Raw genomic sequence first — 18,278 nt, forward strand, 5'->3', positions numbered from 1 at the left:
TATGGATAACTTTTCTTTAGTCAATCTTTTTAAATAACTTCATAATTAAATTTTTTTGAACAATTTGACTTAAAAAATTTGAAATTCCACAAATATAATTTTATTCCAAAAGGAAACACACAACATAATTCTAAAAGAAAACACACAATACTTCAAATTCACCATACATGAAACCCAATATGAATAAACTAATAACCACTATTGTGGGGGCTTGGATAATAGTCCCTTGAGTTGTCTTTAGGATTACCGATAGACTGTTGACCATGTGCATGTTCTTGCATAATTTCATCTTGTTTATCCCTATAATACTTCTTCTTTCTTGGAGTAAATTTGGACACGTCCATGAACATTATTTTTTTGTTCTTGGGCTTCCTTATCTTGTTACTTCTGATACGCATAAGCATCAGCTTGATCTTGGACAAACTTGTCAAATATGATGAGCTTTCGTCCCCTAGCCTCCTCAAAAGCAATACCTTGCTTAACCAATGATTCCAAGTACTTATCCATTGTTTGTTTAGAAGGGATCTTCCCTTTTTTTTTTTTAAATTTTTTTTATTTATTTATTTGTTTTTAGCAGCCTTTTGTTTATCTTCCCCAGACCTTGGACTAGGCATGGTGATATCATCTGCGTCGTTATCCAAATTCACCATACTTGCACTAGCTCCATAAGAACGTTGTGTGGGAGGCTCATTTATATCGTTCCACTTTGGGCAATCTTTTAAGATTTTCCAAGTATGGTACAACTTGAAATGCCTATTTGGAGGCTTATTATCATTAAGAAAGATTGTTTTCGCATACATATCCTACGCAATGAAAAAATAAATTTAAGTTTGGAGTTTAATAAAATTACAAATATAAATTTAAAGTTTTAATAAGAATGGTTACTTACCACATCATGTAGATTTGAGCCACTTTGTGGGTTTGTATTGGCCTTAGTCAAGAATGCTTTCCAAAGAGAACATTGTTGGTTGATAGTCTTGAACCGAGAAGCAATGACTTGATATGTTCATCGCTCGGGTCCACTAATGCTTGGATCATTTTCCAGAAACTTTTGATATACACGTTTCCAAAATGTGTTACTTGCTTGATTGGTACCAATAGCCCCATCTTCACTGACAGAAACCCACCCTTTGCACAATGCCTCATCTTCTTCGGGTCTCCAATTCACACCTCTTTGAGATATTGTGGACATCTTCAACAAGAATGAAAGGAGATTGATGAGACTGACAAATGAAAAATAAACTGAGAAATAGATAAAATGTTTTTGGTAGATTATTTAAGAAATGGATGGGTATTTATAGAGTTTGGAGTGAGTTTTAGGGTTGGATATAATCTAGATTAATTTAAAATATTATTTTGATCGTTGGATTTAAATTTCAGCAGTTCGAATTTTTTTATATTTTTTTTACCATTAAAATAGCTTAAATTAATTTAAATTGTTGATTTAAGTTACATTTAGAATACCCAAAAAAATAAAAACCCAACGGCAACTTGGCGGACAGCAGACAAACAGCAGCATAGGATTCATCACTGCACCAACAAACAGTGGTGAAGTTTTGAACCCCAGACCTCGAACTCACAAACTCAACCATTTACCACATTTACCACTGCACCAACAAGCTTCGTTATTGCTAATATATTTAAGGGTATCATTCGAATAAAATTAAAATAATATTTAATTGTTAGAAAACCCATAAACGCAATTATGAAGTGGGTGGCTGTCGGGGTTGGGTTGACGCTGTCATTTGTATTCTCTGTGTCATTTTCCAATTGGGGATCAGTATAATGGGTAAGTAGGTAAAGATGTTGGGGAAGAATTGAGTGTTGTTTGAAGGAGTTGGGTCGTGAGGGAATTTGAAGGACATGAAAAAAAGAAAGAAAGCGTGATTCACCAATTTGTTTGTTTGATTAATCTGATTTTGATTTAATGGCTATTACTTGACCCTGTCAAAATCTGTTTTTGAACTTTCATAATCATGTGTGGAAGATGCATTTCAAGGTTGAAAATGTGCATAAATGTATATGATTAATTTTTATTTATCATGAAGCACCCAAGAAATTGGGATATGTTCCAACATGTGGTTGTAAGTTATAAACACATCTCTCTTCAATTTTTATAGACCTAAGCTGATCCTCAATTGTCTCTTGGAGTGTATAACAACACTGGTCTTCCATCCAATTGCTGAGTTGGCCTGGCATTTGCCTCAAATCCCTGAAAGCCACAAACACAAACATTGAATTTTAACTTCAGATTGAAGATGAAACCAACGGATTGAAGATGACATATGCTTTTGTTGTGGATCACCAAAAAACAAAAGAAGAAGAAGAAAAACTTACATCGTGAACGGCCTCCCTTAGCGCTCGAACTTGCTCCCTCGAAACTGTCCTCACCTATAAAAAGAAAACTAACATGTTCATAAGTGCATCTTTGGTGTAAAAGATTCAAATTTAAGAGAACCAACAGATGTTTTAGTGAAAGACCTTTTTGACTATTGTCCAAATTACACCCTCAGTGCAGGGAGGAACTGTAAGAGAACCAATGTATCTGTAATACTTTCTGCTTCCAAACTTAATGTCTCCAGAATTAATCATCCCTATGTCAACCTCTTTTGTCCCAACTGATTTTATGTGGTGGAGCAGCTGCCACAATGGAATAATTTAAAATACATAAATAAATAAAGTAAGAACACAAAATCTGAAATATGAAACAATTCAGCTGCTAAAATGTCAAGTTGGTACAAGTTCATGAGAAAAGTTGGAAGTTCTCATATATGAGAAAAAAACCATGTGATTGTTAAATCATTTCAACCAATTGTGCAGCAAAGAAATGGAAGTTACATGAAGAATACAGGGAATGTTACAATCAATTTATTATGCATGCATCCATCATGAGCATTCAAATTTATGAATGTTTAGCGGCTAACAGAAATACCTTCGAAAGGAAGGGATCAGGCCGGCCATATTTGTACACAATTCCAATAACAGCAATCTTATGAGTAGAGCTTAAATGAATGACATGAAGTTCCAAAGCATATCTGTAAAGAAGATGAGAGGAAGAAAGATGATGACAGACATTAGAAGTGGTTGAATGAAAACAAAAGCAATTGTTCAGTATACTGTAATTATATGAATTAGCATGGTACTTGTAACAATTGTTCACATCAGATAAAAAGAAAAAAAGAAGAGAGAGAAACCAAAATAAGAAACCTGGATCCATTAAATGTGTGTTCTGAGGGTGAATGCCAATGACATTGTAGCAATCCAAAGTCAGTCCCATTTATGTTAATTTTTCCAGCATCTCCCTTCCACCTCACCTGATAAAATTTCATTTTGAATACAAGTAAAAATGATCAGCTACAAATATATTCAATTAATTGGATTGAACTTCTAGTCATGGAGACTATGGAAGAGAATAGAAGAGTAGACACTCAGGCATAGCGCACCGTAATGTCATGTCCTCTGTTCTTCACAGTAGCAGGAGCTGGTTTGTAGTCCCTTTTCAATTTCCCCAAGTTAGGGAAAACCTGCACCCTTTGGTCAAGAAGATCAATTGGAGACTGCAATTTTCCATTATCACAGACTTTCCAATGTGGGTCAATCTGGCCCCATTTCTTTGGTCCTTTACCAGTTCCTTCAATATAAGTAAATTTGGTTTCATTACCTGCTCATATTCCCCAACCCAACACCAAAGTATATATAAAAAAAATATGATTAGTAACATCACAAGGTATATGTTAATGCTCAAAGGCAAGAATTAGAATAATTTTTCCTTATCTTAAACCACTTCCCAGCTGTGTCAAAAACTAAAATATTCCACTTTTCATGGGATAACCAAAGTCTCAAAGTACTGCCCATATTCACAGTCTCTTTGTGTGTGTGTGTGTGTGTGTGTGAGAGAGAGAGAGAGAGAGCATCTTTTCTTTTCTCAGACAAAGAAAAGATGTGGATGCTGTTCATTAAAACCAAAAAGATAGATTGATATTATAAGAAGCGAAAAGTTGGAAGGAAACTGAGATTGATTCAAACCTATTACAAATAGAAAGAGGAGAAGCTAATACTTTCTTTATTCCCAAGCATACCAAAAAGATGTCATATGGTCCAAAACTGAGGCATGGAATATGGTGCTCAATCACATGACAATGCTACCTAAATTCAAATGCATAAAAATAGAAGCCTACTTCTTTTCACAAGAAAGTTCAAACTGCGACATGGGTATCTAAAGATTTGAATCACCTAGATCTTAACCACATGCATAATTTTAAAATAATTAACTTGTTGCTGCCAATGAGGCATTGTTGACTTGTGGAAGATAGCTACCATTGGGTAAAGAACCATAACAATGAGAAAAAGTCTAGGCCCTAGGGGCTGCATTGAACCTTTTTATATGTACAATATATCAACAACACAAGGCTATATGTCATAAACACCATAAAGGTTGTCATAATAGAAACAATAACAACAGATGGGTGATTTTCAACAATATTGAAGATCCAGTTAATGCAAGAAACAGTATCAAAATGACTTCTTGTGATCTCATTACCTGATTGACCCATAGAATGTGAACCCCCCCCAAAAAAAAGAACCTTTATATCTTTTCTGATAAAAAGATGATACTTCAATTTCAAAGTGTTTGGCTTGATTTCTGATATGATTCAATTATGAATCACAGAACAAAAGGTTTTGAGAAAAATGGAGCTGCCATTTCAGCATTAGCCAATATATTATGTCTCTGTGTGTGTGTGTAGAGAGAGAAAGAGAGAGAGAGAGTGGCAATGTTGCCAAGGAATTGGTAAGCTGCTCACAGTAGTACAGAGATAATTTGTATTTATATTTCCCAGAGTTACTCATCAAATAAACTTCAAAAAGATTTTATGGATGTTTCCATGTGTGCTTGGATGAACAAATGTGGAAAGCAAAGAATTAAAAACAGTGTACAATATCAGAAAACAAAACCCAACAGAACAAATATCTGCAAAATCATTGCCACACACACCCTGGACAATGTGATCTTTCATCACAACATGCAATAGAAAAGAAAGAAAACAGAGGTGGAAGAGAGAGACTAAGAGCTTACCAACTTCATCATTAGGCTGATCGAGTACTGCTCTGCAAATGGTGAAGAAGGACTGATGAGGCAAGAAAATGAGAGAAGCTGCTAAAAAGAGAAGGAAGAAGTTGGAGCACATCATGTGGTCTCTAGGTTTGGTGGAGTTTTGGTGATGGAGTTTGAAATGGCATGTCAGAATGAGTAAAGAAGAGTTATTTTATAGAGAGAGAGAGAGAGAGAGAGAGAATGCATTTTGGTCTTGCAGACCAGAGGAGTATTGTGTCTTTTCCTTAACCCCACGCTCTAATAAGCATTGTAACGGTTTTCTTGGCTTTGATCTCTGGCTTTCCACCTGCTGGTAATGATGTAACGGTAAGTTGGTAAATATCACAATAGTTACCATTGGTGCGTTTACAGTTTACTAGTAAGCAGCTCGATCACAATGGGGTTGGTTTTGTAATAAGAAATGAAAAGGGGTCACTTTTACCGATTTTTAGAGTTCGATACATCAAATTTTTTTGGTCCCAGTTGCATACATAATGTTTATTTTCATACCAATTTATTACGTTAGTTAGTGCCTTCGTCAATCCCTCTGTTAAAACATCGGCATGACAGCCAATGAGTCTACATAGACTCCACATAGACACACGTATTATGCCACGTGGACTAGAAATTTTTTTAAATAATTAATTACAAATTTAACATCAAATATATAATATAATATTTTTTTAAAAGTAACATAAAACCTCCCCATGCCCCAAAAATTGAAAACAAAATACCATTATCTTTAAAATCAAATATATATTAAAGTAAAACAAACAAGAATGATGAAACCAAGCCCAAAAAAGGCCCACCCCCAGCTCAGTGTCCCCGACCACCATCCCAATGTTGAGAACTGAACTCTATAAAGCTATCTGGGAACAAGAAAGTTCGTGGAAAAATTGTACATATCATTCAGAGACTCAAAAGGTCTGTTTAAATAGAGCTAACAAGAAACAAACTAACATGAAGAAAAAAAAAAGGAAACATAGTCCCTTGTTTAACAACTCCTAGACTAGTGAGGATTCCCCAAAGAAATAGGTCAACCAACAATCAAGTACCTAAACAATAGAGATTATTGAAACCAGAAAATCCTAAAATTCCCTCCCTTAAACTGAATGCTATTCAAGCATTCAATTTACAGAAGATCTTGAATAAACTTCAAGTAACTCTCGTAACTTCACAAAGGCATCTATCTTGAGTGGTTTGGTTAAAATGTTTGCAACTTGATCCTCACTTAGACAATAGACAAGCTCAACAACTTCCTTGGTAAGATCTCGAAGAAAGTGAAACCTCACATCAATATGTTTGCTCCTTCCATGGAGCACTGGATTTTGGATAGTTTAATAGTCGAACTATTATCACAAAAAATATGTGTAGGACCTTGCTGACAGTATTGTAACTCTTCAAGAATTCTTCTCAACCAAACATCCTGACATGCACAAGATGCAGTAGCTATGAACTCAGCTTCTGTTGTAGACAAAGAGACAACCTGCTATTTCTTTGAAGACCATGAAATAGCTTCTGAACTCAACATAAAAACATGACTTGATGTGCTCTTCCTGTCTTTTAAATCTCTAGCATAATCACTATCACTAAACCCAATCAAATCTGAATTTTCACTCCTTTCATAGAACAAGCCAAAGTCAGTTTGTACCTTGCAAGTAACGAAGTACCCTCTTTGTAGTAGCAAAATGAAGTTAACTTGGTCTTTCCATAAACCTGCTAAGTAGACTCACAACATACATTATATCTGGTCGAGTAGCTAACAAATACATTAAACTTCCAATGATTTGTTTATAAAAAGTATTGTCAACCCTCTTTCCTTCAAGATCACTTGTGAGCTTTTCTCCTGGTATAATTGGATTCTTGACTGGATTGCAACCCACCATTCAAAATCTCTCAAGAATCTATTGCACATACTTCTTTTGTCCAATAAAATTTCCAGCAAAAGATTGCACCACTTCAATACCAAGAAAGTAGCGCATCTTTCCTAGATCAGTCATATCAAATTCAACCATCATAGTTTTTTTAAACTCAGCAAACATAGTTTCATCATTTCCAGTAAAGATCAAATCATCTACATACAAGCAAACAATCAAAATTTTACCTCCTCTAGATTTGATAAATATAGTGTGTTCATAGGGACACTTGTGAAAACCCACCTTTGTGAAGTATGCATCTATACGACTGTACCAAGCCCGAGGTGCTTGTTTCAGTCCATATAGAGCCTTTTTCAACCTATAAACCTTACTCTCATTTCCCTTTTGTACGTAACCCAGGGGCTGATCAACAAAAATTTGTCCTTTTAGGTCACTATGTAGAAAGGCTGACTTTACATCAAGTTGAAAATGGGCCAAGCCTTCCGTGCTGCCAAAGACACAACCAAACAAATGGTGTCGTGCCTTGTGTTGTGAATTTTAAACAACCTGCAAAATGAAGATTATAAAGATTAGTCTAAACACAAACTAATTATACTCGCAAGTGCACAAGGTCAATTGTAATTTACTATGGCAAATACGAGGTCAGTCCCACGAGGATTGAGTTCAACTTCCAATTAGTCTAACCTAATTTACTTCACAAAATACTTTACCTACTCTAATTATATTAATAAGAAATTAAACACGTAGCATACTCACGTAAACACAAAAGGGGTTTTTGAAAGAATGATTTAATTAACTAAAACAATGAAATTAAAAGACAAAACAAGTAGAAAGTCACGAAACAAAAATAAGAGAAGTTCAAATTGATAAAATCACTAGGACAATCAATTCACCACTAGTAATCCGATCTAACCTCTTATTCACCTACATATTAACTAACCATTTGATGTTGCCGCTTCATTTTCCTTTTTCATGAATTACCTATGGTATTTTGGCTAACTCGTATATTCCTACATGCAATTCACCTATCATATTTAAGTCAAATATCAACACATAGAAAATCATTAAGATAAGTGAAAATCTCTAACAAGCATGTAAACCCTAGGAGTATGGTATTTACCCTCGACGAATTACAAATCTTAATCACAAGAAGCAAGCCTCAAATTACGTATGGTATTACTATAATTTACATAAGATTAACTCAATTAAAAGTCTAGATGGTGATCAAGCATCAAGATAATCAACCAAGTTATTAAGCATAGTGATTAAGAATCCAACATCAAACGGTAGTCAATAGATAGGTAAAATAAGAAAACTAGATTATCATACTAAGGCTACATCATGCCCTAATAAAAGAAAATTCATAATCATAGAATTCGGCATAAGCAAAAACATAAGGAAGAAACAAAAAAGTTAGCCACTTGCGGTACTCTTCCGGTGTCTCCAATTTCTCCAAGTCTTTTCGTCCCTAAAGGAGTTGTTTCTCATGCTTAAATAAAACACTACACGTTTATTCCTACCCTAGCTGGGCTTTTACAGCAGCCCAAAAATAAAGAAAAACCTATTTAAAACATAAATCCAAAATGAGTAAGCAATTGACTCCTCTTCCTACTTTGACTGGGATCACACGTTAGTTAATTTGCATGCACTTTTTAGGTTGTTCCTTTTGTAAATTTTATATCTTTGTCTTATTTTTCTAACCATATATTGCACGCCTTAAGGAAAAATTGGGAAGACCTTCAAATTTCCTTTTTCACACAGTAACTCAAATCTAACGGGATTGCACCTTATGCTGACCTAACTTCAATGACTGCTCTTGTTTGTACCATATCTGACCCCCCCACTCACGTCATGACATGTGGAATGCAAACCTGTCATACCAGCTTGATGAGTTATGCCGAAGGATCGATCGGCACACTCTGCCGGTTCTTACGAGGTCAAATCGGTAAAAGTGCCTACAACCTACACCCTCGCAAACCTTCGGTAGCGTATGCCAAGGAACCGGTCAGCACACTCAACCGATTCTGACAGATCACCTCGGAACTCCAGAACTTGTCAAGGCACGTGTCGACCGCCGAAGACACTCCCACGAGTCCCACATCGAAACTGAGTATTAAGAGCATTACCAAAGCTCTCTATAAATAGAGCGCCTTGGCCCAGCCAAGAGGAGAGACTGTTTACTTGACTTGTACTTTCACACTGTCAATAGAATTGCTCTTAGTCACTAACTTTGGCATCAGAGGATCTTCGGCCGGCACCACATCGGTGCCTTAGGCTTCACATGCTGTTTCTTTCTCCAAGCCGAATCCAGTGTTGCACCTTGAGGGAAGACACCACGGACCGAAGGCTTCTCAGGTCCAAACCTTCCACGTCACCTGTAAGTTAGCCTTATTTCTATCTGTTTAGATTTAGTGCAAACAACTCTCATTGGTTGCTCCGAAAATTTTAGAAAAATTCCACGATCATCTTCAAGATCTTAGCTTTCATCTCCAACTGATCTTGTACAAAAACTTCACCAAAAAGTTGTATTTCCTTTTTAATCAAATTCTCCCACAAAAACTAAGTACAAAGAGTACATAAATGTGTAAATTTATGGACTTATCACCTTACTATAGGAGCAAAGACCTCTTGATAGTCAACCCCATACTCTTGCTTGTATCCTATAGCCACTAGTCGCGCTTTATATTTATCAAACTCTCCCTTCTCATTTAGCTTTGTTTTATAGACCCATTTAACACCAATGCTCTTCTGTCCATGTAGAAGATCAATTAACTCCCAAGTGTCATTTCTCTTAATGGAATCAATCTTTGCATCCATGGCAATCCTCCATTTTCATTCTTGACTGCATTACCAAAAGTTTTTGGATTGCATTATGCAAACAAAGCATAGTACACAGTTGTATTGTCATTTGACAATTTATCTCTACTTACATAGTCTGTCATCTACGCTGGTTCTTTTCTTGGACGCGGCTCTTCCAGATTTGGTGGTTGATTTTCAGTTTGATCATCCATGGAAGCATCTGGCAAAGAGTCACCATGGGATTACAATTGCCAATCAATCCTGCTTTCATCACCTTCATTCAAATCCACTGAAATTGACACCTTTTCCTTACTATTCCAATCCCAAGTTTTGTCCTCATCAAACAAGACATCACGACTAATAATTACCTTATGAGTAATAGGACCATATAACTTGTACGCCTTGGATTCCTCACTAACCCCAATAAAAACACATTTGACTCCTTTGTCATCAAGCTTCCTTCTCTTTTTATCAGGTATGTGTGCATATCTTATGCATCCAAATATTCTGAAATGATCAACTGCTAGTTTATGCTCACCCCAAGCCTCCTATGGAGTCATATTCTTTACAATAACTGTAGGACTTTTGTTTAGCACATGCACACTTCAATTGACTGCTTCTAGCCAAAAGTTCTTCGGAACACTTTTTTTTGCCAGCACACTTCTTACCATGTTCATGATTGTATGATTCTTCCTCTATGATGCACCATTTTTTTGTGGTGTGTAAGGTGTGGTAAGATGTCTTTGAATTCCATTCATCTCACAAAAGCTAGTAAATTCATGTGAGTTGAATTCTCCACCTCAGTCTGTCCGAAAAGCCTTAATAGATTTGCCAGATTCTTTTTCAACTTGAGCATGAAATCTTTTGAACATACCAAGAGCCTCAGATTTTTCTGTCAAAAATAAACTCAAGACTTTCGACTATAATCATCAATAAAAGTAAAAAAGTACCTTTTATTACTATTTGATGTTGGATTGATTAGCCTGCAAATATTTGAGTGTACCACTTGAAGTACTTGAGTAGCTCTCCATGTGCCTCTTTTAGGAAAAGCATCACGATGTTGTTTTCCAAGAATACATTCTTCACAAATTTCCAAAGGAGATTGAATTTGAGGAAGGCCTGTTACCATATTTTTCTGCTGCAAGGTCTTCAATCTAGTGAAATTCAAGTGCCCATATCGATAGTGCCATATCCATGTTGAGTCTTGCACCATCGAGGAGAAGCATGTTTGATTACCATGTTGAGTTTGAGTGTGCAAAGGAAACATTCGATTTGCTGCCATGTTGACTTGTGCAATTAAACCATTCTCTAGATGTTTAATTTGACAACAGCCTTTTTGAATGATTATGACATACCCTTTTTCTTATAGTTGCCCCAAGCTAATCAAATTGCTAATTAATTCTGGGACATAAAACACACTCGAGATTGTATGCACACTATTGTTCATATGAATCTTAATGTTCTCTTTTCTCATGATAGAGATGCTAAAGTTATTACCAAGTTTCACATTTTCTCTAAAAGTTTCATCTAAGTAAGAGAATAGAGATTTGTTGCCACTCATGTGATTGCTACAACTAGAGTCAAGGTACCATGTGTTTGGATGAGACTCCTTGTTGTCAATGTATGCCACCAAAAGAATCTCTTCCTCTGTCTCTCTAAAATTACTCGCTTTGCTTTCTCCTTATATGGGCATTCATACTGGAAATGACCAAACTTGTGACAATGATAACATTAGATGTTGGTCTTGTCAAAGTTGTATGATGACTGACTATGTCGACCACGTCCTTTGCCTCTTCCTCGACCACCATGACTTCTTCCAGATCATCTTCCTGTGGATGGTTCTCCATAAGTGGTGACCTTCAAGGCTTGTTCCTTCACAATGTGGCTTGACATTCGCTGCTCATGTACTAGCAAGGAACTTTGTAGTTCATCAATGAACATCGCATCAATATCATGTGCTTCCTCAATGAAGCAGACCACATAGTCGAATTTTGTAGTCATTGAGTGGAGAATTTTTTCGACTATTGTGACATCTCCCATTTTCTCCCCATGGATACGCATCTTGTTTGCTAGCCAATGTCCTCGAGAAATAATCTGTGATTGATTTTTCTGCCTTCATATGGAGGGTCTCAAACTCTTTACGAAGAGCTTGAAGTTGTGCACATTTCACCTTTGCTGTGCATTGAAACTTTTTCTTCATGGAAAAATATGCTTTGAGGTGTCTTTTTTAGTCTCCAGGATTGCACGATCAATTGCCTAGAATAGATAATTCTTTATCTTGAGATCCTTTAGTTTTTGGTTCTCCATTGTTTTCCGTTGTGCTTCTATCAAAATTGTTCATGTTGGTGATTCTTCAATGCCATTTTCAAGGAGACTCCAATACTTTTTGGATCTTAAAAATTTTCCATCAACATACTCCAATAGTCATAGTGACCATTAAAGTGAGGAATTGCAGGTTGCCTGTAATTGCTGTCGGAGGCCATTGACTACTGCTGCTACAAATAAGAAAGTTGTTGCTTCTTTCTTCACCAAGCCCCATTGGAGTGCTCTGATACCAACTGTTGAGAACTGAACTCTATAAAGCTATCTGGGAACAAGAAAGTTTGTGGAAAAATTTCACATATTATTCAGAGACTCAAAAGGTGTGTTTAAATAGAGCTAACAAGAAACAAACTAACAGAAAAAGGAAACATAGTCCCACATTTAACAACTTCTAGACTAGTGGGATTCCCCAAAGAAATAGGTCAACCAACAATCAAGTATCTAAACAATTGGGATTATTGAAACTAGAAAATCCTAACACCCAACCTTCCCACCCCACTCGTAGTTTCTTATGGTGTCGCGCCGCTTGATGCAAATTTCGCGTCGTCTGGTTGCCTTGCCAACAACATCTGTGGTGATGGCAATGTGGCCGATCTAGTTAGACTCACAAGACTTGGAGTCGAGAAGCAAGCTTCACAAACGCTGACTTAGGCCGTGGCATAGAGGAAACATGAGACTTGTTAGTTAGAGGCATCTTGGAGAACGACCTTGCGGAAGAATGAGGCCTTGATGTAATGGCTGGAGCCATATATCTGAATCTCCCCATCTCTTTCTCTATCTCTGTTGTTAAGAACACATCTGAATCTAGGGTTGTTTTTATTGGGTAGTGCTAAGATTTGAATTGGGTTGGCTTGAAATTGAAATTGAAAGAATGAGTTCTAGGAAGAGGGTTGGGTTTGGGTTTAGGCTTTTGTTGGGGTGGGGGAGGTTAGGATGGGGGATGAGGGAGGATGATACGAGGATTGAGGCATTTTTCGGGCTTGGTTTCTGTAACATCCCAATCGACCAACGGAGATGGGGTGATGTGCCTTATATGTACAGGCCCGCCTCTATCTAGCACGAGGCCTTTTGGGAGCTCATTGGCTTCGGATTCCATGGGAACTCTGAAGTTAAGTGAGTTTGGGCTAAAGTAATCCCAAGATGGGTGGCCCATTGGGAAGTTACTCATGAGTTCCCAGAAACAAAACTGTGAGGGCGGGGGCCCAAAGCAGACAATATCCTGCTATGGCGGAGCCGATCTCAAGATGTGACAATTCAATATCAGAGCCACTTTGCCTTATGGTACGAGTGTGCCTACGAGGACGTCAGGCCCCTAAGGGGGGTGGATTGTAACATCCCATGTCGATCAACGGAGAGGGGGTGATGTGCCTTAGATGTACATGTCTGCTTTCATCTAGCACGATGCCTTTTGGGAGCTTATTGGCTTCAAATTCCATGGGAAATCCGAAGTTAAGCGAGTTTGGGCTAGAGCAATCCCAAGATGGGTGACCCATTAGGAAGTTGCTCGTGAGTTCCCAGAAAAAAAAATCGTGAGGGCTGGGGTCCAAAGCGGACAATATCGTGCTATGACGGAGCCAATCCCGGGATGTGACAGTTTCATTGTTCTTGTTTTTGTTTTTATTTTTTTTATTCTTTAATATGTATATAGTTTTAAGATTATTTAATATGTATTTGATTTTAAAGAGAGAGAATGTTTTGTTTTAAAATTTGGGGCGTCGGGGAGGTGTTATGTTGTTATGCCATTTTTTATGTTATTTTATTAGTTTATATATTTGTTGTTAAGGTTTTTTTTGTGTGCATGGAGATGGATTTGTATTTAATTTTTTCAAGTTTTTTTTCCCTTTTTTAATTAATTAATAATATTGTTTTATTTATTTAATCTAGGGCCACTTGGGTCACAGATCGCCACGTCAGCTTTTAACGGAAGTCCTGACAGGATGACTGATGAACGTATTAAATTGGTATGAAAATAAACATTATGTATGTGACTTAGACGAAAAACATTTGATGTATCGAACTCTAAAAGTCGGTAAATTTTACCGTAGTAAAGTGAAAATTACCCAAAAGAATATGTGTAAGAATAATGAGACGAAAATATAGAGTGAGAAGAAAAGCAATAATTGTATTCATGAATTAGGCACAAAATCAGCCACAAGGGCAAATGCAAATGCCCATGAAGGGGTAATACAAATATAAAAGCATAGTAACCACATAGGGTTAATCTAGATATAGGCCACAAAAGGCCAGAGAAATTTTGGCATAAAAGCTGCATGCCTAAATAAACCAAACATGAATCACAGCGCCCAAATCTACTAATACAACTACAACTTTTAACTCTCACAAGTACAAAATACAAGTAGAGACTAAAAACCAATCAAACACCCAACTCACAAGGGATTGATGCAATTATTACAAAATAAGAAAACTGCAAACAAACAACCAAAAACTAACAGAGCTACTACCATCGTTGTTGCCACTGCCACCACAGACGTCGTCATTGTTTGAACAAATTTCCTTTGGGGAGAATATTCGCTGATGATCCTCTTCACACTCGATCTTCTTCTTCCTTGATCCTTGGAAAATAGATGCGGTCAATGGAGCACACCCAGGGGGTGTTGGCCAGATGCCCTCCAATGTCTAAGTCAGTTAAACAGTCTTAAGAAGATAAAACTTTAATTGAAAGGATGGAGCTTTCTCTTCGAGAAGAGAGAGATGGGGTAGTCGGAGCCGTGAGAGAGAGAGAGAGAGAGAGAGAGAGAGAGAGAGTTTCTCAAGGGTTTTGGAATTACCTCATGTGTGGTGAGATGCCATCTATTTATAGAATCTCCTTATTGGCTAGGGTTTGTAGACAATAATTTCTATATGAAAAGGAATTATTATTATCTTTAAATGACACAATAATATCAAGGAGATTTGTTGGAAATCGGATCCTTGATTTAGGGAGATATTCCTATCGTAAATCAAGGATAATTGGCTAATTAAATCGGATTTAATTAGCACAATCATTTGACCAAAGGAATATTCCTCTCTCCTCGTGTCACCTTGTGATTGATTAGTATGACATGTAAGAGATGTGAAATTCTTGTTGGGCTTTCCAAACTCCCAAATGCAACTAGGCTCCCTTTGAGAGTTGGGCTCCTGACTAGAGGAAGCTTTTGAAATTCCTTCATCGAGTTGGGCTCCTAATTGGTGAAGCCTTTTGTGATTCCTTCTTGACCAAGGATGCCCAACCATTATAAATACTTTGCTTCTCCTCATAACTTTTCATCTTGCAATTTTATCTTATTATACTTTCTAACTTGCGGCAAAGAGAAGGATGTTGGAGGAGACAATTGTGCATCGAGAAGGGAAGCTACTGTGCTCGACAAGGTAGGTCACGATTTTGTTTTGTTTTGTTTTTTCTTCTCAGTGAAGACCAACTAGCCAGTTTGGCTGAACCTTACGAGCAAGAGATGTGTCCTCCTTGAGGAAGAAGTGTAGACTTCCTTCTATTCTGATCAAGTCCTGCTTGAAAAAAATCTCGTATGCTGAGAAGACTAAGGCAAGAACTACTTATTCGTTGTCTGCTTAGAACTAGTTATCTGCCTTGCAAAGACATTCGAGAAGATTTGTGGTATGTAAGACATTCGAGATATTATACTCAAGTTTTCACTTGAGAGGCTCAAAACTAGTGATCTGCCTTGCAAAGACATCTGCACAAAACCTAGCTCGTCTGCCTAGAAGCAAAGAGCTACTAACTTTCCCTACAGAAGTTTGAGTCATCTGCATCAGTCAAAAGATGAGGATCGAACTGGGAAGGCTACTTCTTTGCTTAGCAAGCTCACGCCACCTGCCGAGTTACGAGAAGTCAAGTGTGGAGTTGGTCCAAAGTTGATGGCTTTCTTTGAGGGGAGAATGCCTGCAGTTTGAAAGGCCAAAGATTCGTTTGCTCAGGAGAAAGGTTCAACAAGTGCTCGAGCTGATGGCCCAATGGGTGACAAGCCTGGCTCTGTAAGGGACACATGCGTGTCTTATCTGCTGAAGATAAACTTCATGTTATATTGTCTGCTTGTGTCGGATTGGTTGATCATTTACGTCAAGCCGACGATCTTGGTACATTTCCAAACCTTTCTCCGAAGAAACAGAAGGATGAGGCTTTTGTTTTGCTTTAAAAAAGAGTGATTTTCGTTGTGGAGGCTATCTGAAGCTTGTCTATGTTGCCCCCTTCTTCTCAGCTTGAAAGGTTGGATAAGAAGAATACTGCTCTAACTGACCTGTTATCAATCTGAGCAGAAGTGGAAAGAGATGAAAATTTCATATTTGAAGAGAAATATGTCCTTGCTGAAGAGTTCCCTTGCTATGAAGGATTATGAACTTGATTCATCTGCTTCTGCCTTGAATGAATGAAGATGGGCCTACTCCTGACTCAGGCATGAGTTTGTTGACTTGTCCCAAAGCTATGATAAGCTACTAACCAAGTTCAACACTTACCAAAAAACCACCAACAAATCCAAGTTCGAAGCCATTATTGATGCTTACAAGCTGGGCCACTTGGATTACAAGAGAGGCTACCTCCTGTCACTTCATTGACGATGAAGATGTTGAAATGTTCTACTTAGAGATGCCCCTTGCTGAAGATAAGCAGTTTATTGTTGTGGACATTGAGGCAGTTGAAGAGTAAGTAGTTGATGAGACTGTGGTTGATGAGCTTGAAGTCGAGGAGGATGAAGCCAATGAGGGTGCATCTGATGAGGTGAAGGCTGATACTGTGGAGTAGGTAGCCAAAGCTAATGAGTAGGTGGCTGGCTCTGATGAGCATGTGGCTGCAGCTGACAAGACTAGAGCTGAGGAAGTTGCTGACCAAGAGTCAAGTGTTGAAGTCTTGTAATAGGTGAATACTGTTTATCTCCTTTAGTCTTGTAGCTTTATTTTCTTTAAATATTGGTCTCTGTTGACTATCCTTTTTTTGTTGTTGATAAACTTGGGCCGATTGGCCAATTTTCTATAAAAATTTGAGTTCATGCTTTCACCAAAATTTGTGTTGAGTTTGTAGACTGCTTGACTGGCCTACTGGTGCTTGAGTAGACAATTATAGTTGGAGTTGTGAGTTGTCACTTTAGTGGACCTGTTGGTCGCTTAGGTGGGCAAAAGTAGCCAAAGCTATGCATTGTCGCTTTGGTGGACCTATTGGCCGATTGGTTAGGTAGCAATAACCGAAGCTCTGCGCTGTCGCTTAGGTGGACTGATTGGCCTCTTGGTTGGGCAGTAATAGACAAAGTTGTGCTCTGTCACTTAGGTGGACCTGTTGGCCACTTGGTCAGAGTTGTACGTTGTAGCTTAGTTGGACGAATATTCAAGGTTTTAGAACCTCAAATGCCTAAGTCAGTAAATGGTCTCATGGAGATGCATATCATACTGAAAGGACGAAGTTTCTGTTCAATATGGAAGAACCTCTTAAATTTATCTTCTTTTTTGGTTGAAACGAGTTAACCAGTCATCGAGCGAGTTACCATGTTCTCGGCTTCGCACATCTCTCGAAGGATACTTAGATGTTTACCCACCCATATGGAATAGGTGCCTACCTCTTCGAAGGGTGAATATTTCTCGAACACTTCATTGAATGAAAAATTGAACTTACATTGATGCTTGTGTAATTACATTGCTTTATGAAATGGAAATAATTGGATGAATTGTTGGGAAAGAAGGCGAAAAATCAAAGAGACAATAAATAAATATGGCACTCCCAGGATCTGACTTCTCCTAGCCTTGTGTAAATAAAACGGCCAAAATTAACACTATATTTTCCACTAAGAAAAATAATGAGAATACAATAATAATCTCACCAAACACCGGTGGCTAAACTCTCTCTTGGTTTTTTTCTCTAGAGGATTTTCTCTCTCACACAAGTGAGGCTTTCTTATCTCTCAAAACTATCTGAAAGAAGGCAAGTACTTTTATAGCCAACATTCCTAACTAATTGGTGGCCATGCATGAGGTAGAGTTTTTCTCATTTTCTATTCCATTTGTTTTCTTCAAATTTTCCCGTCCTTTCTTTCATTTTATTTTAATATTTATTTTCCTTCTTTTTCTCTCCTCCACTAAAGAGGGAAACCCATCAATCTCCTCCTCCCGACTTAGGTGGAGGGCTTCAATAGTCCAGCTGTTTTTTTGCAAAATTCGTACTTGTCCTTAGGTAAGGACTTGGTCAT

The 18,278-nt window shown here is 37.5% G+C and overlaps 1 protein-coding gene across 2 annotated transcripts; it reads right to left on the reverse strand.

Annotated features, from left to right (window-relative positions):
- Positions 1-2,009: 2,009 nt before the first annotated feature.
- LOC103342435 (alpha carbonic anhydrase 4-like) lies at positions 2,010-5,254 on the reverse strand. Of its 2 annotated transcripts, none has more exons than XM_089043638.1 (7): positions 5,075-5,254; positions 3,444-3,631; positions 3,208-3,314; positions 2,933-3,035; positions 2,482-2,640; positions 2,338-2,391; positions 2,010-2,212 (listed from the first exon to the last, which is right to left on the reverse strand). In XM_089043638.1, the coding sequence occupies exons 1-7, from the start codon at positions 5,187-5,189 to the stop codon at positions 2,135-2,137; spliced, it is 804 nt and encodes a 267-aa protein (XP_088899764.1). In that variant the 5' UTR covers positions 5,190-5,254; the 3' UTR covers positions 2,010-2,134. The 2 variants fall into 2 exon arrangements, with proteins under 2 accessions (XP_088899764.1, XP_008244285.2); XM_008246063.2 differs by having other exon boundaries at positions 3,444-3,661; positions 5,075-5,252.
- Positions 5,255-18,278: the final 13,024 nt, after the last annotated feature.

The sequence above is a fragment of the Prunus mume genome, linkage group LG8 (genome assembly GCF_029339155.1).
Source record: "Prunus mume cultivar Tortuosa linkage group LG8, ASM2933915v1, whole genome shotgun sequence".
In the NCBI taxonomy this organism is placed as follows: domain Eukaryota; kingdom Viridiplantae; phylum Streptophyta; class Magnoliopsida; order Rosales; family Rosaceae; genus Prunus; species Prunus mume.

Excerpts from the sequence above, each read along its gene's own strand:
- LOC103342435 (XM_008246063.2), bottom strand. The coding sequence starts at position 5,189 with ATGATGTGCTCCAACTTCTTCCTTCTCTTTTTAGCAGCTTCTCTCATT. Across the intron at positions 3,662-5,074 it reads TCAGCCTAATGATGAAGTTG|GTAATGAAACCAAATTTACT; the intron begins GTAAGCTCTTAG and ends GAATATGAGCAG. Across the intron at positions 3,036-3,207 it reads CACACATTTAATGGATCCAG|ATATGCTTTGGAACTTCATG; the intron begins GTTTCTTATTTT and ends TCTTCTTTACAG.